This window comes from Phocoena sinus, chromosome 1 (genome assembly GCF_008692025.1).
Source record: "Phocoena sinus isolate mPhoSin1 chromosome 1, mPhoSin1.pri, whole genome shotgun sequence".
Taxonomy (NCBI): Eukaryota; Metazoa; Chordata; class Mammalia; order Artiodactyla; family Phocoenidae; genus Phocoena; species Phocoena sinus.
In genome coordinates this window covers 164,239,737-164,263,915 of record NC_045763.1, presented here as the reverse complement: position 1 = coordinate 164,263,915, position 24,179 = coordinate 164,239,737, and the positions used below count along the sequence as shown (strand labels likewise).

Below are 24,179 nucleotides of genomic sequence, written 5' to 3'. Positions count from 1 at the left end.
TGAGCCTTCCTTTGACAGTAACAATAGTAACCACCTCTTAAAGCTATTATAAGGATTGAATTAATATTTATAAAGCACTTAGCACAGTGCTAGGCTTTTGTTCAATGATAAAGTGGTAGTAGTACGAGAAGGCTTCCCAGAGAGGAGCAGACTTTATCTGGTCCAGAAAAATGAGGAAGATTTAGATGGAATAGGGAAAGGCATGAGGGCAAAAATGTCACAGCCTGACTGAGGAACCCTGAGTAACCTTGTGGGAATGGAACAAAGGATTCGCTTTGAGTGTGGCAAGAGAGATGACACTGCTGGGAGTATCGGTTGTGAATTACACATTGAAGGGCACGGTCTTATTGGTGAAGATAATAGAGTTAGTGATATTGTTTGTAGTCAGTGACATGACCACACTCTACTGTAAGAAGTCCTTTTGTCCAATAATGCCTTTGGAAGCCAGAGCCCCTGTTAGTCCTGAATCGCTGTTTGAAGTTTAACTTGACTTTGCAAGCTGCCTTCTGCCTTTGCTGAAAATGAAGCAGACCATTGCTTCTTACCCACTCCCTCCAACCCCGACAATGTCAAAGTCTGCTGTTTCCTGGCAACCTGCTCAGAAGTCAGAATCGAAGCTATTTTGTAAACCAATTAGAGAAGCCACAACTAGCTCCTTTATTATGTCCTAATAGCATTTTTTTCTGCCCATCTTATTTGAGTGGAAAATCAGCTCATCATATAATTTCTGCTAGCGTGTTGTGAGCTGTGCAACATTCATTTCAGTACTGGTTCTAGAACTCCTCTGCCACTGATCACGACACTAATCAAGAAGCTGAATTCACATATGGACCAGTCTAGAGAACATGACTAATACTCTGTGAACTATGAGTCTGAAGCTTAATTCCCTTTTGCTTCTACATTTTATTTTCTAACCTCTGAAATTCTACACTTCCTTCTTAATTTGATTTTCTAATTTTTAAAAAATCACTGCATCATGTACTGGAAACAAAGAGCTTTTCCAATTTTCTGCCAGTTAAAATCTTTGCCTTTCAAAATCTTTGACCCTACTTGAATCTTCTCATCCTGGGAGTTTTTCTGTCTTGGCTAAGGAGCTCATAAGCTTTGTGAATGTACTTTAATGAATGTAACTATTTATCTATAGCTGTTTTAATTTACTTATTGGCTCGATTAAATAATTTAGTCAGCATGGTATTGGGAAAAGAGCATTGAGTTCTTGTCCTGACTTTGACACTGGCTCATCACATGCTCTCAAACAAGACACGTACACACACTAAGCCTGACTTTTCTCATCTGTAAAACAAGAGGGTTGAACGAGACTAGACAATACCTAACATCCTTTCCAGCATTAAAATTTCATAATCCATGATCTCATGTGCATCTAATCGATCAAGATGTTCTAAGACAGATCACCTTACTCCGTGGGGCTACACTGACTGTGATCAAAAACTTCTGACAAGGCTGCCAATGTTCTCTGCCTCCAGGGGTTCACACCCTAACGCAATCCTCTTCTCTCCAGTGTGAGCTGAACCTCGTGACTCCTTCTATCCAACAGAATACAGCAAAAGTGATGGGATGTCATTTCATGATTAGGTGCAATACTGCAATGCAATCTGACACTAGCCGCCGGGAGTGACCACAGAGTCCACAGATTTAAGGGCACAGACCCCAACAAAATTGCCTGCACTTTAAATGCCAGCCACAAGTTTGGGCATCCCCAAGCCACTGACCCTTCTAAGCAGCTGGCTCCACATCCAGGGATTCTCACTACCCTCTAGGGTTCAACAATTCATTAGAACAACTCACAGCACTCAGGAAAGTGCTATATTTAGAATTACAGTTTTATTGTAAAGGATACAAATTAGGACCAGGCAAATGAAGGCACACAGAGCAAAGTTGGGGAGGGCCTCAGATGCAGAGTTTTCATGTCCTCTCCCTGTAAAATTAGGACACAGCAACCTGACACACATCAGTGCATTCGCAAGCCAGGAAGCTCACTGAGCTTCAGTTTCCAAAGTTTTTATTGCAGTTTCATTACTTGTCCTGGGTTGATTTAATCATTGGTTGAGCTCAGTCTCCAACCCCTTTTTCTCCCTGGAGGTTGAGCTAAAAATTCCAACCCTCTAATCTGACTTTGCATCCTTTTCATCTCATAAACTCAGGTATGGTCGGGGGTCCCACCATGAATAACAAAGACACTCCTATAACTCAGGAAATTCCGAGGATGTAGAGGTTATCTTCCAGGAACCAGGAGCAAAGATGAGAAAAATTCTTTATTATACTTTAGGTTACAAAAGATTGTAACCTTTCATCTTGCTAGCAGGTCAAATCTATTACTGGTTTCGATGAAGCAAAAGGCAAGGTATTGAGGGAGGCCTCAGTCCAACAACCCTCAAAGAACTGAATCCAAATTATTAGAGAAATGCAAATCAAAACCACAACGAGGTATCACTTCATACTGGTCAGACTGGCCATCATCAAAAAGTCTACAAATAATAAATGCTGGAGAAGGTGTAGAGAAAAGGGAACCCTCCTACACTGTTGGTGGGAATGTAAATTGGTGCAGCCACTATGGAGAACAGTATGGAGGTTCCTTAGAAAACTAAAAATTGAGTTACTGTATAACCAGCAATCCCACTCCTGGGCATATACCTGGAAAAGACTAAAACTCTAATTTGAAAAGATACATACTCTGCAATGTTCATAGCAGCACTATTTACCATATCCAAGACGTGGAAACAACCCTAGTGCCTATCAACATACGATTGGTTTAAGAAGATGTGGTATATATATATATATACAACGGAATATTACTCAGCCATAAAAAAGGATGAAATAATGCCATTTGCAGCAATGTGGATGGACCTAGAGATTATCATACTAAGTGAAGCAAATCAGACAAAGACAAATATTACATGATATCACTTATACATGAATTCCAAAAAATAATACAAACGAGCCTATTTACAAACAGAAACAGACTCACAGACATAGAAAGCAAACTTATGGTTACCAAAGGGGAAGGAGAGGGAGGGATAAATTAGCAGTATGGGATTGGCAGATACATACTACCATACATAAAACAGATAAACAACAAGGATTTATCATATAGCACAGGGAACTATATTCAATATCTTGTAATAACTTACAATGGAAAATAATTTTTAAAAAGAATATATATATCAGAATCACTTTTCTGTATACCTGAAACTAACACGATATTGTAAATCAACTATATTTCAATTTTTTAAAAATCCAAAATGAACTGAATCCAGCCAACAAGTTGTGTGAAGTTGGAAGCTGATCCCTCCCCAGTTGAGCCTTCAGGTAACACCCTGATTTCAGTCTTATAGGAAATTTTATATATATATATATATATATATATATATATATATATATATATATTTTGGCCACGCCGATGTGGGATCTTAGTTCCTGGACCAGGGGTTGAACCTGTGCCCCCTGCAGTAGAAGCACTGAGTCTTAACCACTGGACCACCAGGGAAGTCCCAGCCTTATAAGAAATTCTGAAGCAGAGGACCCAGCTAAGCCCATCACAGATTTCTGACTCACAGTAACTATAAAATAATAAATATGTGTTGTTATAATTTGCTAAAATTTTGGGATAATTTGTTACGTAAGAATACACATAACTAATATACTGACTACGTTGTGACTAAAAGACAGTGATGTCCTGAACGCAGAGAACCTAGAAGGTTAAACCAAATAAATGGATTTCCTAAGTAATGCTAAGTAAGTGAAAAAAATGAGATGGATCTGCTTAAGCAGAAAACTACTGGCATGGAGAGATTAAGTGACTTCTCTTAGATCAAACAGGAAGTAGTAAAGTGAAGATTTGAACCCCCAGTGGCCAGAGTCCAGAACCTGTGCCATAAAAATTCAAACTGCAAAACCACAAGATAACTGCCCAAGGCCCCTTACTATCAAGGCATTTCTCCCCCACAAGTTCTTATTTACATGCCATTGTTTCCAAAGAGGATATAGAGTGTCTCAGTAATCCTACAATACACTGTAATAAAATTAAAATAAAATCTAGTGAGGAAATCAGAATGAAGGGACTATCAGGAAAGAAAAAATAGAAGGAAGCTACGAGGGCTTATTCACTGGGTAGAGGTGGGAGCCACAAATTCTGAACTCTGAATATTCAGGATTCTAGGACAGAAGAATAAAATATGATCAATTACATGATGCACGGTGCTCTCAGAAGTTTAAAGCAATTTGTTGCACAGGAAAAGAACAACTATTCAAATCAGAGAAAATTTTTTTTTCCTGCAGGCTCTCACAAAGGAAATAGTGTGTAATATAGTTATTGACAGCCACAAAAACATCTATAGGGAACAAAAATAATGTTATCCAGCTTCCTGCTGATGTCTCAACACATGCACAGATTTTAGAGTAGCTAGAAAAACGGATGCAATGCCTAGCTTCTCTCTCTTTCATGTTTTTTCTTTCTCAGTATTTTGTTCATTCCTCCTACTCTGATACCTGCTCTTTGGTAATTTGAGCATTAGAGAAAAAGCTGTGAAATCTTGGGCTGAAAATGAAAACCAAGTACAAAATCACTACGACAATTACTGTTTTCATAAAGAGGAATTGGAAGAGGAAGAAGAGGAGGATGTAGTTCCATAAGTAAATCAACTGCTTCTTTCCTTTGGACAAACTAACCCTCCTCCATAGCTGTGTGCCCTGCATTCCGCCATCCCACTAGTCAAAATTTAAATGTGCTATTAGGACACATTAGATTCCAACACTCGTATGTTCTCCGTTTGCAGTTGCAGTATGATACTATTTGATTTCTTTGCTGTGAAAACTAAATCCTACAACAGCCCAGCTGGGAATGTCCTGCCTCTTGTAACTATTTGAAGTCTCTGGATAACCTATTTGAACGCTCATTATTTCGTGGATCCCAATGACCTTATAAATGAAGCTATTATATGATTATGGAAGAGCTATTAAAAATAATATCAGGAAGCCAAGGGATATAAAACAAAAACATGAGTAATTGCTTTGGTCTGTGATCATGAAATGTTTGGTTTCCATAAAAGGACAAGCCCTTTAAATCGAGGCAGGGAGAGGCAAAACGCTGTACAACTTCTTCCCAGAATGTCCTTTGGCAGATCAATGCCAATAGTTAGCCATTTAATTTCCATGTGATTGTTAGAAGAGACAAGCGATGGGTCTTCCCTGACAGTCCAGTGGTTAGGACTCTGCACTTTCACTGCCGTGGCCCGGGTTCAATCCCAGGCTGGGGAACGAAGATCCCACAAGCCACCCCCTCAGACAAAAAATAGACAAGTGATTCTCAAAGGGAAGGACCATCCCCCCACCCAAGATGGGGACTTCTCAGAATTTGGAGAAGTGAACTATGTAAGTTGAAATCACATTATAATGTTCTAATATTACTTTACATTGGAAGAAATGAAAGTGTACATTTTCGATATGAAAATGTCTGAAAGTAATTCTCAACAAGATCTTTGCTGCAGAGAACACAAAGAAGCACTGTTTCTCAAGGTCATAAGAAAGTAGGGGACATGGGGGCATGCCTCGCTATGGACATACCCTGTAAATCAGTACAGGATCTGAGATTTCTATCGTTATCAAGGAGGACACAGACTTAAAAGTTGAGAAACGTGCCGGACAGTTGACCATGACTGATTCAGCTTCCTCTCTCTGGCACTTATCATTCCATTTACACAAAAATCCAGGACAAAAAAATCCAATCTGTGATTATAGAATGCATACCAGTGGTTGCCTGGAGCGAGAGGTATGAGGAGTGGGGATTGACTGGGAAGGAACGCGAGGGAATCTTTTGGGGTGATGAAAATGTTCGGTTTCGTTTTTACTTTAATTAAAAAATACGTCATTGATTAAAAATGCTAACCATCGGGCTTCCCTGGTGGTGCAGTGTTTGAGAGTCCGCCTGCCGATGCAGGGGACACGGGCTCGTGCCCCGGTCCGGGAAGATCCCACATGCCGCAGAGCGGCTGGGCCCGTGAGCCATGGCCGCTGAGCCTGCGCATCCGGAGCCTGTGCTCCACAATGGAAGAGGCCACAACAGTGAGAGGCCCGCGTACCGCAAAAAACAAACAAAAAAGCCTATTCAGTTACTCTGCCCATTTTTTAATTGGATTGTTTGGGTTTTTTTGCTATTGAGTTGTATGAATTCTTTATATACTTTGGATATTAACCCCTTATCAGCTGTATGATTTGCAAATATCTTCTCCCATTCAATAGGTTGCCTTTTCATTTTGTGGATGGTTTCCTTTGCTGTGCAGAAACTTTATAGTTTGATGTAGTGCCACTTTTTTTTTCCTTCACTTTTGTTATGTTTGCTTTTGGTGTCAAATCCAAAAAAATCATTGCAAAGTCTGACATCAAGGAGCTTTCTGCTTATGTTTTCTTCTGGAAATTTTATGGTTTCAGGTCAAATCTATTTCTTAATTAGTATAAACATATGTTTGTTTTTTTGTTTTAGGGTTTTTTTCCTTTGTACTTATACCACCTAATTCCTCTAAAGTTATACTTGGTAAACTTTTTTGGTAGTTCTCTCTTTCCTGCTAGACCATAAGATTAATGAAGGCATGAAACCTGTGAATCTGGATCAGCAGTGTATCTCAGGCATACGCACTTAACACAAGTAAGTGTGAAAAAATGTTTGCTAAAAGCTACAAGCTTCAGAAACACTGTCTCAGAGCCACAAATATTTTGTACATAGTCTTATACTTGCCAATTCTGTTATATCTTTGTCCTTACTTCTTTGTGTTCTGAAATAACTTTTTATTTTTATGTTTTAAAATCGTTTCTAAGATGTTACATCATTTTTCGGGGAAAAATCCGTTTTAAAGTACAATATTTTTATTTGGGATTTCAGAGAACGTTCTATATCTTGATTGTGGTAGTGCTTGCCTGAGCATGCACATTTGACATAATGCATCAGAATGTGTGCACTAGGGACTTCCCTGGTGGTCCAGTGGGTAAGACTCTGTGCTCCCAATGCAGGGGGCCCAGGTTCGATCCCTGGTCAGGGAGCTAGATCCCACATGCTGCAACTAAGATCCAGCACAGCCAAAATAAATAAATAAACAAAAACAAAATGTGTGCACTTTGCATGCAAATCCTACCTCTATAAAGCTGATTTTAAAGAGAAACTTAACAGGTAACGGAACTCTCGATCCCCTTCACCCCAACATTCCTCCCAGTGTTCCCCATCTCAGGAAATGTCTACTGCATTCTTTTATCCCCAAGGTCTCATCAGAGAGGCCAACCTTGACTACCCTAGATAAGTAGCAATTCCTTTTCACTCTCTATCCCCCAATCCCGCTTTACTTTTCTTCATAACACATATCCTCATCTTACATATTATATATGTATTTTTTATCTCCCTTAACTAGAATGTATTTTGTATGTTTTGTTCCCTGCTGTATCCCAAGAACCTAGAACAGTACGTGGCACATTGAAGATGTTCAATGTATTTCTGCAGAGCAAGTTAAGGAATCCGTTTTTCTTTCCTCTTCTCATTGAAAGTCCTGAGCCCACAAACATCTTAAAATTGACATTGCTAAAGCTCAACTCTAGAAAGAGAAAGCTAAAGTTTTCTCTCTGCTGAAAGCTGAAACCTGTGGCTCTCTTAGTCTCTCCCTCCCATTAAACGGCCCCATCATTCACCTTGTTGCTAAGAACAAGGAACAAGGAATCAGCCTTGATTCCTCTTTCTCTCATTTACCACCTTCAATCCATCAAAGATCCTTATTTAGGTTTATCTCCAAAATATATCTTTAATTCATCTATTTCTTTGTATCTCCACTGCCACCATACTAGTCCAAGCCAACATCATCACTGCTTGGCTTGTTAAAATAGCTCCTGACTTTTCCACTCACATCACCCAAACCTCTCCCAGTTCAATCTCCACACAGCAGCCAGTGACCTTTTCAAATCAGAACATGTTACTTCCCGCTGAAAAGACTACAGTAGCTTTCTGGAACCCTTAGAATAAAATCCAGTCTCCTTCCCATGGCCCAGAAGATTCTATGTGATATTTCCCCAACCTGTCACTTTACTTCTCACTACCACCCAGCCACCTGGCTTTCTTTCAGGAGCACCAAGTTCATTCTGGTCCCACGGCCTTTGCATTTGCAGTTCCCTCTGCCTGGCATTCTGTCGCTTGAATCCTTCACTTGGCCAGCCCCTTATTGTCATTCAGGTCACAGCTCAACCTCACCTCCCCATTACCACCCTCCTGAGCTGTTCAATCTCAATTACACTTTGCATGCATCCTGTCACATTCTATGTCATTGCCATCTAAGATTACCTTGTCTCCTTATTTGTATAATTATTTACTGTCTTACTCCACAATGAGCTCTATAAGGACCTTCTCTCTCTTGCTCCCCATGGCCTAGTGATTAGAAGAGTAACCGGCATACAGGAGGTTCTCACTAAACAGTTATTATACAAGTAAAGGAAAATTCACTTTTAAATAGAAAGAGGTAGAGACATAAGTTTGCAAGCGTTTTAAACAGAAAACTAGTTAACCAATTTCTACCAAAGAGGAACTATTTTATATTCCAATATTCGACCCTTTAACCTTAAAATATTCACACTTTAATTCACTAATATCATTCCTGAGAGACTACCCTAAAGTTTTTTTTTAAAGGTAAAAGCTGTATCCACAAAATGTTTATACCTCAGCTATAATGTAAATAAAAAGGTAGAAACAACCAAAATGGCTAATACTTGGTAAATGAGTAGGTAAATTATAGACATTTCACATTATAACTACCAACTCTCTCTAATATCAAGGAGAAATGTATCAGTTTTGTTAAAAAACAGCAGAACACAACTCTCTGTACTTTTCTGTTTACAAGTATGTACAATGTGAGTGCAGTACACAGGGAATTGCAGGGGCAAAACTACTGTATTAGAATGACAGAAGCAGAGATAGTTTATGTTTTCAAACTTTTCTTTAATGTTGAATCAATTGATTTTTATAAGAAATTTCTTATACAAAACAAAATAATGTATACCCTCAGACCTCGTGGGACTGTTCAATAATAGATACTTGAAGACAGATTTTCCAAACTTGCTGGAAACAGAATTTCTTAGCATTCTTGTTAATGAACTTGCCTGAGCCCCATCCCAGATCCACCGACTCCAAATCTCCAGAGAAGGTACCCAGGAATCCTTATTTTTAACAAGCACTGATGAGTTGGCAACCACTAATTTAGGGCAGCAAACAACATCATCATGACCTGAAAGATTCAATGTAGTTTTCAGTCCTCCAGTTGGTTTGCTCCCATCCATAAGGATATGTTTCTCATTCCTCTGCATTCCCTCTTATTGAAGAACCTCAGTGAACCATCTTAATAAGCCTCTCAACCTACTTTTTCTATGCACTCACAAAGTAGCAATGTTCTCAAGCAACACATGGTAAGAGAAAAGAAATGTGGAGGCTGACTTGGATTACTCAGTGAATTACAGGTAGAAAGTAGACCATGATATAGTTTATGAGATCTGCAGACAGAGCAAAGGAAGGTATTTTTTTTTTTAAGTAGCATTAAAGTGACTGTGATGGTAGTTTAGGGAGAGAGTACTAATGGAAGAAGGAAATCTATAGGAACACCAAATAGCCCTTCTCATGTGCCCCTGTTTCTCGTTTCCTCCCCACCCCTGGCCCAGGGTAAGAGTGAGAGGCCCAGACCCTATCCAGGGACCGAGCTCAAGTTTTACTAGGCTAAATGCTGGGAAGAAGTTCCCAAGGGGGGTGTGGTGTTCATATACTCATTCCCAACGTGCGACAACATGAAAGGGTGTTTCGAGAGCCTGTCAAATGAACTAAGGATGTACAACAAGGGTGTCAAGAGAAAGAACAAAGGACAAAACAGGTCAAATGGCTCAGTGGCTAGGTCCTTGAATGGAGCAAACTCTTTAGACAACAACGCAAATCTGATGGTGAGGGCAGCAGAGCTCCTAAATGGCCTTCACTGTACTGAACAAGAGTGTCCTCCTACTGGTCATTGTGCTGGTCCCACCTGTAAGATTAGGTCCCTGACTGCCCTGGTTTCTTATTTAACTCTGCAAGTTCACGTTTAGTGTCAGAGTCCCATCCAGAACATGATTAGCTCAGCTAGAGATTCTAACATGTGCCTTCCTCTCACTAGCCTCCCCGCTCACCTCCTGCTCTCTGAGATGATTTCCTAGAACTTAGAACTACTTCTTAATTCTGCCAAATATTGCCTCAATCCACCGGACAAAATGTCCTCTGATAAGAATGTTGAGAGAGTGGACGGCTGGCTACCCATCCTTGGGGGCAGTTTCTCCAGCTCTGGTTCCACCTAGTATTCTTCATCCCAGCCCTTGACACTATACTTGATTCAACATAAGAGATGACCAGGGACTTCCCTTGTGGCACAGTGCTTAAGAATCTACCTGCCAATGCAGGGGACACAGGTTCGATCCCTGGTACAGGAAGATCCCACGTGCTGCGGAGCAACTAAGCCCATGTGCCACAGCTACTGAGCCCGTGCACCACGACTACTGAAGTGCGGGCACCCTAGAGCCCACACGCCACAACTACTGAGCCCACGCGTGGCAACTACTGAAGCCCCGCACCTAGAGCCTGTGCTCCGCAACAAGAGAAGCCACCACAACGAGAAGACCGCGCACCGCAACGAAGAATAGCCCCAGCTTGCCGCAACTAGAGAGAGCCCGCGTGCCGCAACTAGAGAGAGCCCGCGTGCAGCAACAAAGACCCGACACAGCCAAAAATAAAAGAGATGACCAATACCCAAAGAACATCTGAATGATGCTCAAGGACCTTAGTTACTTGCATGCACTTAATATTTTGTAACAGGGCCTAAAGATATCTTCAAAGAGGTAACAATTTCTTAATTCCTTCAGAGACAACAAAGCCTCAAGAAGCTCAGAACCTGAGCAGGAAGGCAGGCATCTAGCTCTTTAAAAGCCCCTCTCAGGGTATGCAGAAAGGGGAACCCATCCTCCTTGTAAGCTGGTGCAGCCACTATGGAAAACAATATGGAGGTTCCTGAGAACTAAAAATAGAGTTGCAACATGATCCAGCAATCCCATTCCTGGGCATATATCTGGACTGCACCCCTATGTTCATAGCAGCACTGTTCACAATAGCCAAGACATGGAAACAACCTGAATGTCCATCGACAGATGAATGGATAAAGAAGATGTGGTGCATATATACAATAGAATACTGAGCAGCAATTTAAAAAAAAAGAAGAATGGAGCTTCCCTGGTGGCGCATTGGTTGAGAGTCCCCCTGCCGATGCAGGGGACACGGGTTCGTGCCCTGGTCCGGGAAGATCCCACATGCCGCGGAGCGGCTGGGCCTGTGAGCCATGGCCGCTGAGCCTGAGCGTCCGGAGCCTGTGCTCCACAACGGGAGAAGCCACAGCAGTGAGAGGCTCGCGTACCGCAAAAAAAAAAAAAAAAAAAAAAAAAGAATGAAATAATGCCATTTGCGATAACATGCATGGACCTAGAGATTTTCATATCAAGTGAAATAAATCAGAAAGAGAAAGACAAATACCATATGATATCATTTATGCGTGGAATTTAAAATATGACACAAATGAACCTATCTACAAAGCAGAAACAGACTCACAGACATAGAGAACAGACTTGTGGTTGCCAAGAGGGAGGGGAGGTTGGAGAGAATGGATTGGGAGTTTGAGGTTAACACATGCAAACTATTATATATAGAATGGATAAACAACAAGGTCCTACCGTATGGCACAGGGAAATATATTCAGTATCCTATTATGAATCATCATGGAAAAGAATGTAAAAATGAATGTGTACATATGTATCACTGAATCACTTTGCTGTACAACAGAAACTAACACAACATGGTAAATCAACTATAATTTAAAAAAAAATTTTTTAAGCCCTTCTCACTGGCCTTCTGCTTTCTGAGATGTATTTGAATCGAGCAGCTGGGATCTGAACCACAATTGTTAGTTCAGACCCCATCAGATTCAGAAATATACCAGGCACCCCTAGTCTGCAGCTCTTGCCATCTCATTTTCTTTGTTAAGTTCTTGACTTTAACTCCCGTTCCATGCTCCCAATTCTACCATCCACCCTCTCAGCTCTTGGCATCTTCTTTTCTGACATGCAATACATTGGCTTTGCTCCTTAACTCTGCCCTCCCTTCCCAATGTGGCTCTGATGCACTACTGTACCTGCTCCCCATACCTATGTCCTAACATGTGCCCCCACCAGTAGGTATGGGACAATGACCAGGGGACAATCAAGACAGTAGAAATGCTGTGTGTGGTGTTTCCATCCAAAGTTTTCAGGCTTTTCCCTATTTTAAGCTTCAGAATCATTCTAGCTTGCTGTTTAGGGCTTGAGACTCCAAACCATGGTGTCACATTTCGATGAAGCCTAGGAAAGTATGAAGCAGTTACTAATGAGTCATGGACCATCGTTTCTTTTGAAGCCTCTGTAGGTAGGAGTCTCTAGTTAGTCTTGGATCAGAACCACTTTTGATCTCGAAGCTTTGTAGATCAGGATCTGCCATGGGGAATCATAGCCTTCAGACTTCACACTGCTGTGGCTCACACTGGTGACAACTCCTCTACCACCGCCCAACCCCTGCAGACGTTGAAGAGCTGACCCCCGCATTACACTCCAATGACTAAGAACTGTAAACACGCCCCTCCACTCTGCATCATGATCATTTAATCTAATTCATTGGATATTTGTGAGCATCTGCTCTGCCAAGGCACCATGCCAGCTACTCGAGGCGTACAAAGATAAATGAGACAAGTTTGCTTTGAAAAGGATTACAAATCCAAATTTAAGGGGGAAAAAAATCGAAAGTATTTATCAAAAAAAGTGGGATGACCTATTCCCCACAATGCTTTATGAAAATCACAGAAGTAGAGGCCAGTGCCTGAAAGCCAGAGAAAAGAAGAGTTCTTAAATAGTTAACTGATGAGAAAAATCTGAGTTCTAACAGTACTATGAACCTGAGTACACAATTATGCAACCTAAAAACAGCAGCTTCCTCATCGATTATACCATGGGAGTGGGGGTGGGAGGACACATAAATACAGAAAAGCCAACCCTGTAGCACGCCTAAGGAATAGGTGTGGAGTTTATTTACAGTGAAGATTCTCAGAGTTTCTGATTTGGTAGATCTTAGATAAGTCCTAGGAAACTTCATTTTTAACAACCACTCCAGATTCTTCTGATGAAAGTTTCTGACCACAATTCTGAGACACGCTGACCCATAGCAACAGGAGATAGGGACAGATCATGCCTAGCTGTCCCAACACTTAACTGGAATATCGAGATTCAAATATCCTGCTTCCCTGCTATCAACTCATCATCTCTCACCATCCTTCATTAAAATGTTGTCTGAATGTGCGATAAAGGGCCTATAGGAAGTGAAGGAGCCTGACATTTAAGCTTCCTTTGCTTTATGGTAAATCCACTTAGGTGAAGAAGTGAACCATGGAGTCAAGAAGGTGGAGTCCCATGGTGAGACTAGTTTCCTTAAAAGAGCAACAAGGTAGCCAACTCTCTGCTCTCCACCATGTGAGGACACAACAAAAAGATAAGCATCCATAAACCAGGAAGTGTTCCCTAACTAGACACCAAATCTGCCAGAACCTTGATCTTGGATTTCTCAGCCTTCAGAACTGTGAGAAATAAAGGAGGTTTTTTTTGTTTGTTTAAACCGCCCCCCTCCAAAAAAAGAAGAAGTGAGCCATGGAAACATCTAGGTAAAGGACTTCCCAGGGAGAGGGAATGACCTTGAGGCAGGAGAATGTTGGGCGTGAGGAGAGTAAGAGGCCGTGTGTCTGAAGCATAAGAGTGATGAGGAGAGCAGTAAACAATGAGGTCGGAGCTGTCATGGAGGCCAGAGTTTGTCAGGTTTTGTTGGCCTTTGTAAGGACTTTAGCTTTTACTGAGTAATGGAAACTATGAAGAAGAGAGATGGGATCTGACTTATAGTAGGGTCACTCTGGCTGCTGGGTTGAGAATAGATGAGGGAAGATGCAGGAACACCAGTTAAGAAGGCGTTACAATAACCCGGGCAAGAGGTGATAGAGGCTGGAACAAGCAGTAGAAGTGGTGAGAAGTGGAATATTCAGAACATATGCTGAAGGTAGAGCCTGCAGGACTTGCTGATGGATTGGATGTGGGCTGTGAAAGAGAAGGGTTAAGAATGACTTCAACTCAGGGGTGCAGGGTTTCCTTTTGGAGCAATACAAATGTTCTCAAATTGATTGTGGTAATGGTCACCCAAGTCTGTGAATACACTAAAAGTCATTGAATTGTACACTTTAAATGGGTGGCGTAGGATATTTACATTATATCTTAATACAACTGGTTTTTTTAAAAATGACTTCAAGGTTTTGGGTCTGAGCAAGAGGAAGGATCAAGTGGCCATTCATTGAGATGAGGAACACTGTGGAAAGAGCAGGTTTGATGGAGCTCAGTTGGGGATACAGCCATTTGAAGATATACTAAATTTGAGATGACTATTAGACATCCAAATGGAAATATTCCTTAGGCAGTTGGATATTTAAATCTCAAGTTCACAAGAGTGGATGGGGCTGGAGATATGTTTGTTTTAGAAGGCAATAAATGAGACAACCTAGAGAGTGAATATAGATAATAAAGAGAAGAAGGCCAATGACTGAGCCCTGAGACACCCCAATATTAGGAGATCGGGGAAATGAAGAGAGAATGAAAGAAGAGACTAGTCGGGTAGAAGGAAAACCAGGATGATGTGTGACCTGAAATACAGCAGGCACAGCAAGTATTTTAAAGAGGGTAGAACAACCTTCTCAAATGCCTTTGACAAGTCAAGTAAGATGAGAACTAAATATTGGCCATGGGATTTAGCAACGTGTAGCTCCTGGAGATCTTAATAAGAGCAATTTTGAAGATGTGGCCAGCGTAAAAGCCTGATTGGTGCAGAATCAAGAGAGAATATGAGAAGAGAAATTAGAGGCAGGAAACATGGCCAACTCAAGAAGTTTTGCAGTGAAGGGAAGGAGAGAGATGGAGTAGTAGCTGCAAGGATATGTGAGGTCAAGAGCTGTTTTTTTTTTTTTTTTTAAGATGGGAAAACTAATGGCATGTGTGTATGCTGAGGAGAAATATTAGGTAAAGAGAGAAATTTTAATGGAGAGAAAGGAAAATTGCAGGAGTGATTCCTTGAGTAGAGGAGGGAAGGTGGGATCTACTAGGGAAGCAGAAAGGTTAGCCTTCTCTGGGAACTAGAAAATTCATCCAAAGTAACAAAAGAGAAGGCAGAGTACATGGGTAGGTACAGGTCAGTGGGTACATGTGGGATGAGAGCTTGTGGAAGTTCTCTTTTGATTGTTTGTATTTTGTCTTTGAAGTAGTTAAGAAGCCAGATCAATAACTGAACGCAGGTGGAGAGATGGAGGAGTATTGAAGGTTTGAGAAGAGAGGAGAAGCTGTGAAATAATCATTAGAAAAAATGGTAGAGGGCTTCCCTGGTGGCACAGTGGTTGAGAGTCCCCCTGCCGATGCAGGGGACGCGGGTTCGTGCCCCGGTCTGGGAAGATCCCACATGCTGCAGAGCGGCTGGGCCCGTGAGCCATGGCCATTGAGCCTGCGTGTCCAGAGCCTGTGCTCCGCCACGGGAGAGGCCACAACAGTGAGAGGCCCGCGTACCACAAAAAAACCCAAAAAAACAAAAACAATATGTAGGGGCACAGATCCAATATACATAAACAGAAGACAAGTTAAATGGGCTTACTGGCAGGAAGTGGTTTAAATTGTTTCCAAAGTTTTATTCTGTTGTTTAGATCAGGGGTCAGCCTGGCCTAGACGTTAACTAGTTGACCACACGTGGAGCGATAAGGGAGTAGGAAGACTTTTCACAGGTCCATTTCAAACAAAACAAAACTGCATATAACTAGTCAATTTATCCAGTAGATGAAGGGAGTGATGATTCACTTCTTAAAGGATTTTCTTTTTTTTTAAATTAATTTATTTTTGGCTGTGTTGGGTCTTTGTTGCTGTGCACGGGCTTTCTCTAGTTGCAGTGAGTGGGGGCTACTCTTCGTGTGGCACCTGGGCTCAGTAGTTGTGGCTCGTGGGCTCAGTAGTTGTGGCTCGCGGGCTCTAGAGCGCAGGCTCAGTAGTTGTGGTACATGGGCTTAGTTGCTCCGCGGCATGTGCGATCTTCCCGGACCAGGGCTCAAACCCATGTCCCCTGCATTGGCAGGCGGATTCTTAACCACTGCACCACCAGGGAAGCCCCTAAGAGTTTTCTTTATAAAGATAAAGCACGATTCCATTTACAGAAATTCAATTTCAATCCAACCTACCAAGAAAGTATATAACTCTAGTAAAGCAAGGTAGGAAATGAACTCATTTCAGATCAAATTGTAACAGGTTCTATGAAGATATAGCAATACCCTAGGTAGAAAAATGAAATTACAATCTATTAGTGGAGATAAAGTTAACAGATTATAAATATGCACATACTTAGGTATAATTGAATGCTAAGCAATCCTAGGGTAGAAGAACTAAAGAAGTAACGTCAAAGAATTTTATGATCTGCAACAATGATGGGTAAAATGACCAATAGTTTACATACCCATGAATGGGGAAAGGACGCCAATTCTAACAAGCTAACCACTACCACCACCTCCAGTTCATCTTCTTGCTTTAGTTGCCACTCCCTTTCCTCTAGCCCTTAGTCATGCCTAGCTTCTTCTGCAGTTTCTACCATGCAACAATGAGATTCCAAACCAAAGCAGGAAAAGAAAGGACACATTGCAAACTTAAAGATTAACAAAAGACAGAAAGCTTCAAAATTTAGTGATTTGTGCACCTTTAATCCTTGTCACAGGATAGTACAAGGATACGTAATGTACAACGTGAGAAATATAATTAACACTGCTAGAGGTGATATATGAAAGCTGTTAAGAGAGTAAATCCTAAGAGTTCTCACCACAAGAAAAAAAATTTTTCTACTTCTTTAATTTTGTATTTATATGAGATGATGGATGTCCCCTAATCTTATTGTGATAATCATTTCATGATGTATGTAAGTCAAGTCATTATGCTGTACACATTAAACTTATACAGTGCTGTATGTCAACTATAGCTCCAGAAAACTGGCAGGAAAAAAAAAAAAGATAGTACAAACTCTCATATGCTCTTCATCTGGATTCAGCAATTGTTAACATTTATCATATTTGCTTTATTAATCTCATTCTCTATCTATCTACATATTGAACCATTTGAGAGCAAATTGAGATATCATGCTCCTTTACACCCTAAACACTTCAACGTGTATTTCCTAAGAAGAAGGACATTCTCTTATGTGACTGCAATAAAATTATCCAAGTCAGGAAACCTAATACGATTACAATATTATTATCTAACGTATATTCTCTATTCAAATTTTGCCAATTGTCACAGTAATGTTCTTATTGCGCTTATTCCTACTCCATGATCCAATCCAGGATCACCTATGTTTAGTTATCTTGTTGCTTTCGTCTCTTTTAATCTGGTAAAATTTCATAGTTTTTGTCTTTCATGACAAAACCTTTTTTAAGATGATGGGATAGTTACCTAGATTTGTCTACCTCAAATACAGGTTATGTATTTTTTGGTAGGAATACCACATTATGTTATGTCCTTTTTAAGATAACACATCAGGAGCTGTATAATATCCATTTCCCCCCATAACTCATGATGTCAATTTTGATCATTTGGTGTGGTGGTGTCCACCAAATTTCACTATTGTAAACCTTTTTATTTTGTAATTGATAGGTAATTTATGGGGATTATTTTGAGACTATGTAAATATTATATTCCACATCACACCTTTACTTTCTAGTTTTAGCATCTTTTGATGATTCTTGCCTAAATCAATTTTTTATTGAGATACAATTCACGTATTATAAAATTCACTATTTGAAAGTGTACAGTTCATTGGTTTTTAGTATATTCACAAAGTTGTGCACCAATCACCATTATCTAATTCCAGAACATTTCGTCACCCCAGAAAGAAACCTTTCACCCCTTAGCAGTCATTCCCCTTTCCTTTGCTCTTTCCAGCCCCTGGGAACCACTAATCTACTTTCTGTCTTTGTCGATTTGGCTATTTCAGACATTTCATATCAACGGATTCATACAATACGTGGTCCTTTGTGTCTGGCTTCTTTAATTGAACATGTATTCAGAGTTCATTCATATGGTAGTTTTAATCAATCCCTCATTCCTTTTTACCTAAATCAATTATTACTATGGTTCTTGAAAAATGATGATACTCTACATCATTCCATCGACACTAGTTAACATAATTTTTATCTCCCTTTATCAGGAAAGCACTTTAAGAAAATTGCACGATGAAGTTCATTTTAGACAGGGCTCCCTTGCCTTCAAGTCGTTTCCAATCTTAGAAGAAAGGGCTTACAAAGACTATCTTTCTTCTCTGCTTCCCACTTGAACAAGCAGCAATGTGTCTCTCTCTTCTGTCATCCACGGGCTCCTCCCCCTTCTCCAGGTGCCCCTCCCCGGCGGCTCAAGAGGCGGAAGTGACGCACAGGAAGTGTCCCTCTTCCCCTTGCTCTGGGAGGAAGGAATCAAACCCCCAAGATGGCGGCGGCGTCGGAGGAGCGGATGGCTGAGGAAGGAGGCGGTGGCCACGGCGACGGCGGCTCCCCTTCGGCCATCGGCTCTACCCAGCGACTGCCCCCACCTCCCCCGCCCCAGGCCCCGCAGCCGGGGTCCCAGGCTCCCCCGCCCCCGGCGCTGGCTCCGGACCAGCTGCCTCAAAACAACACGCTCGTGGCGCTGCCCATCGTAGCCATCGAAAACATCCTCAGCTTTATGTCCTACGACGAAATTAGCCAGCTCCGCCTGGTGAGGCCCCCACGGGACCCCCGCCGCCCTCTCCGCCGGGCCGAGGTTTGGGGAGGGCCCGAGAGGGAGAGAGCGTTCCCCGGGGAGGGAGCCCCTTGGGAGCCTCAGCCGGCGCCAGAGCACCGAGTGCGCCCCTCCCGCCCCAAAGTCTCTGTCGGGGCCGGTCCGCGGGTCTTGTCCGGATTTTGCCCTTGCTTTGGGGCTGGGGGCGACTGCGTGCGGGAACTTGGCCTTGGGGGGCTCCGTGCCCCCCACCCGGAAGCGGGGCCGCGGCCGGGGAGGCAGCGGGAGCTGGGCTTCCCACCTCCTCCCGACCTGAATGTGGACCCCGGAGGGGTCTCGCCACCTGCCTTTTGTATATCACCCTCCAGCCCCCGGCCGGAGTTAGGGGGCCAGCACTCCGAAGTAGGCGAGATGATCCTAGCCAGGTTTGGTTTGTCTGCGAGAATAACGTATTGTTACCCCGCCCCCCCCGCCCCCCGCTAAGTTTTTTTGTTGCAGAAAAAGTCGGATCGGTCGGTCCTCCCAAAAGCCGGTAGAGGTTTGGAGGAATTGGAACGTAGCCTCAACCCCAGCGCCCTAGTTGACCAGTAAAGTAGAGCCCTGAGAAGTGACTATTCCGGCTTTGCCTCACCCCTGATACTTCCCACCCATAGTGAAGCAACTTGCCCCTTGAGAAGGTTTTTTTTCTTTCCTGCAGTTCGTTTTCTAACTAGTGATTTACGCCCACCCACCAGCTTTAGGAGAGGTTTTACCTTAAAATCACAGTAGTTTAGTCCATGATTTATGAAAATAAATTGCCATTGGGATTTTCTTCATTCCAGAAGTTTCATTGAAGGTTTGATGAATATCTTAGTTCAGTCAGGTATTTTGCTTCCTTTCAGTGAATTTAAGTGGTAAGGAAATTGATGGAGGTGGACATTTTGAAATGATTGCAGACCGATTCTGTGTGGAAGCTAAATCTGTGGTCGGGTTGTTTTTAAGAGGACAAAGACATATTGCTGAATGTGCTGTGTATAGCATTTTCTTAATAATCAATATGCCATATTTTAGGTGTACACCTCCAGTCTAAAATAGATTATAATTGTATTTCTGAAAGTATACTTATTTTTTAAAGGAAGGTTGTAAATATTCATTCAAACTGGTGGACAGTTGTTGGTTTTTTTTCTTGTCAACACAGCACATTAACCATGCCAGTCTGCAGGATGGAAAATTCTTCACTTGAAAAGTGATATTTCAAAATGATTGTCCTTTAATTTCCAGGACATGTCATCCAGAATTTCTTGTAGAATCTTAAATATTCCTTCAGATTTTTATAAAGGATGATGTTTGATCAGAATTCATGGTATACATTCCTGGTGTCTGGAAATTGGGCATAGCATTTGATTGAATTGAGCCTTTCAGCCAGACAATGCCTTTGTAAAGCTTGGGATGTTCACAGTTCTGTTTTATAAGTGTTGAGGAAAACTGGGGGGATTTGTTCATTTGTTGGTCATTTTATTTTTTAAAAAATTAAAAACGTTTTTAAAGGGGGGAAAACCAGCCTGTCCTAGGGGACAAAGTTAAAAACACACCCCACAATTTATTAGTAAATGACATCTCTTTCAAGTGAAGTATTCAGCTGCATTCTTCATTTTTAAGCAGTTTTCTATTCTAGTGTTTTAAAGATACAAATTTGTAGTTTCAAAGATTTTTTCCATAAGGAGTCCATTACCACCCCTCCACTAAGGAGTCCCTTACCACCCCTCCACTCCTACCCCCCAAAAAGATTCTGCTGCCAGTTTTACATCTTAAAAGATGGGTTTTTTTCCTCTGCTTTAGTAATGGGGAACTATTTCTTATTCCTTTCTTAAGGTTAATGGATAATTCTTAGATTAAATGGATAATCTTTTGTGGGGATTTGGAAGTGTCTTTGGTTGTAGATTCATTGGTTTGATGTCATAAGGTACAATTCAAGTAACATGAAAGATTCTTTCTTGCCACTAGATGTCAGCATTAATTTAATTACGATCATTTAATGAAATTGGCTGCCTAGAGATAGTGCTTGTTAGGTCCTTTACAGGCCTTTTCTCATTTAAGTGACCATTTATACCTAAATGCTGTTTGCCAGAAAATCAGTAGCAGTGTGTGTGCTGCTATCTGGCATACAAATTACATAGTTTCTTGAGTGGAGTTAGGTTGGATATAATTGGAAGAGAGTGATATTAATTAAGAACAGAATTGGTTTCCATAAAGTTAAATGTCAACTATTCAATGGTTGATGAGCTAGTTTTTTTTATTTTTCAGGTGTTTCTTTTTTTCTTCCTTCCCAATTTACTTGCCTTATTAGGACCTCAGTAATAACTATTGTTAGCACCTAAATTAGAGGACAGGTGCTTGATCCATGTGCTTAACCACTCTGTATTTTCTTGAAAAGATTTGCTCTAAGTTGAAATGGCTAAAATAACATTTTTCAATTGCAGTTGAGTTGATAATTTGCTTCCTGTTGCCATGAATTATTGAAGTTTGACTCTCCAATTTAGTTATTTCCAAGGGACTGTCCAAATGCCTTATTAAATTGGATTTTGTTTTGTTTTTTCTGCCATTGACTATTTGCTCCAAAAATGTACATGGAACTTGGAAATCCTGGTTACATAAAAATAACTCTTTAAATATTTAACTTCTCCAATATATTTAAAATTAATTGGATGAACACAACTTTTGAAGTGACAAAACATGTACTTTGAGTTGTTCTGCCAATAAATCACACAAGTTTGCGCTGATGCAGCATTAGATTGTCACCTAGGCCTCCTTGGCAGGTATGAGAGTTTTTGAAACAAGTGGCACAGGTTAAGAAGTGAGGTCCTACAGCTAGTTACAGAGCAGATCAAAGCTAACTTTAAACATATAACTTTGACTCACGAGTACAGTGTTCTCACTCACTGAAAAAATGAGTATGGGAGGCTTTAAAAGTTGTCTTAGGGAATTCCCTGGTGGCCCAGTGGTTAGGACTCCCGCTTTCACAGGGGGTTGGGATTCAATCCCTGGTCGGGGAACTGAGATCCTGGAAGCTGCGTGGCACAACCAAAAAAAAAAAAAGTTGTTTTAGAGAGATCCTATCACACCTTCTCCTCTGTGATTCTAGTGGAGCTCCTATAAAGTTAATGGAATCCTATTAGTGGTTTGGGACAAATTTGACTAAAAGTTAAATTCAGAAGTCCTGCTTATTATCTGGAATGAAATTTTCCAGTTGGTAACAAGGTACATAAATATATGCTTTTGTCCCAAGATATTTCTCTAAAGCACTGTATCTAGTTAAGTCTATTACCCATTTCTAGTTCCTTTCACATCTTTTCTTCAAATGTGTTTGAAAACTTCAGTTGTAGAGAGGGTTGATTGGTAGAAAATATGAAGGAAAATGGGAAACCATTACTTGTTTTTTTAAGTAGGCAAGCTGTCTTCCTCCTATCTCTTGCTCTATACCAGTAGTTCTCAAATTTTTTTGTCTCGGGACCCCTTTACACTCTTAAAAGTTATTGAGGACCCTAAGAGCTTACCTTTGAAAAGTCTAGAAAACACAAGAATACACAATGCATAATTCCCTTAGCTGTCATCACATGTCATGTTACCTCTAGAAAATTCTGCTGTATCTTGTGAGAGAATAAGCATGAAAATGGCAGATAACATCTTAGCATTATGAAAATAGTTTAGCTTCGCAAACTCTTGAAAGGATCTTGGGAATCCCAAGGGTCACATACTTTGAGGACCACTGCTCTGTATTGCTGTATTATAGAAAATACACTCTCTGCATTGCTGGGTTTTTTTTTTCCCCTACCATGTCATCATCAGGTTATTGATTTTATTAACAGGTACTTAAGTATAGGTAAGAAATTATAATATTTTGGGGACAGTTCACTCCTGCACAGTCTCAAAGCAAAGGTGTTCAATCAGTAACCCTGTCCACAGTATCATCATTGAGACAGAATGTAAACACCTTCCTTGAGCACATTTACAAAGCACTAGGACAACAAATGCATAGTAGTAAATACAAGAATGTTGAGGTTAATCAGGAGAGGCTTCCTCAAGATCATGAATTTTCATCCAGAGGTAGAAGAACATTCCCAGCAGAAAAAAGGCATGTAATTATCCTAATTGTTTTGCTCAGGCTAATATTAAAATAAATTTATATTTTCTTTCCAAGTGAATATTTAGGGAGGACACCCAGAGAATTTTTAATTTGTTGTAATTTTTTTTACCAGCAGACGATTGAGAATTAACTCTGTCTCTCTCTATATATAGTATTGTATCTTAAACAATCCGTGCCAGGTAGATAGAATTTTTTTATAAAAGATTAAAGTATTCTTACGAAAGAGGGGGCAAGTTGTATCAATATTTTTAATAGGTAAGGGAAATTAAGAGGAGTTCACTGAAAAAAACAAATAGGCCTGGCTCATTCATTGTTCATCTTTTAAATGATTTTATCACCTGTCATTAACTGTTTGCCACATTTGCTTTATCTCTTTCACTTGTATGCTTATTCACCATTAGAAAGTAAGGTGCAAATATAATGACATTTACCCCTGAATACTTCTTCTGTATAATCACAATATCATCACTTCCAAGGGATTTAATATTACATTTTATATTCAGATTTTTCAGTTGTCCTCAAAATATTTTTTTATAGCTTGGAGGGGTTGGGGAGGTAGTTAAGTTTCTTTAATCTAATAAAACATTAGACTCTTTAATCTAGAAAATTCCTCCCACTTTTTCACTGTTTTCATTCTTTCATGACTTTTTGAAGAATCCAGCCCAGATGGCTTGTCAAATGTTCTACACAGCAGATTTGTCTGATTGAGAGGATTATAGGAAGATCTTGGTCTAGCTCCATCTCTAAACTTCAGTAGTGTAGTAGGAACCCCCCACTAATGTCCTTAAAATAAAGAAGTCCTACTTTCTAGACTAGTGCCAACAGTTTCTATAGCAGTGGAGTATTATTTGAGACTCTAATCAGTTGAGAATAATTAGGATAATCATTTCGATCTGTATAGCTACTGATCACTAAATTTAAAAAGATGCAAATCAGAAGACCTGGATTCTTTTTTTTCCCCCCCACATAGCTTGGTTTTTATTGAGGTGCTGTCCTAGGCACTTCTCCAATCCTTCAAATAATCTTGTGCAGCCAATACAAAAAAATGAGGAAACTGAGAGTAATCCATATTAGATTAAAGTCCATATTAGACTGATACATATATATATATAAACAATAAGTATCTGTTTGC

At 40.6% G+C, this 24,179-nt stretch overlaps 1 protein-coding gene across 1 annotated transcript in view; it reads left to right on the top strand.

Annotated features, from left to right (window-relative positions):
* The first annotated feature begins 18,611 nt into the window (after positions 1-18,611).
* Positions 18,612-24,179, top strand: part of FBXO28 (F-box protein 28) — a 31,705-nt gene continuing 26,137 nt past the window's right edge. The window contains exon 1 of the mRNA XM_032646216.1: positions 18,612-18,921. Within this exon, the coding sequence (XP_032502107.1) occupies positions 18,655-18,921 (267 nt within the window). The 5' untranslated portion in view covers positions 18,612-18,654. The remainder of the gene's footprint in view (positions 18,922-24,179) is intronic.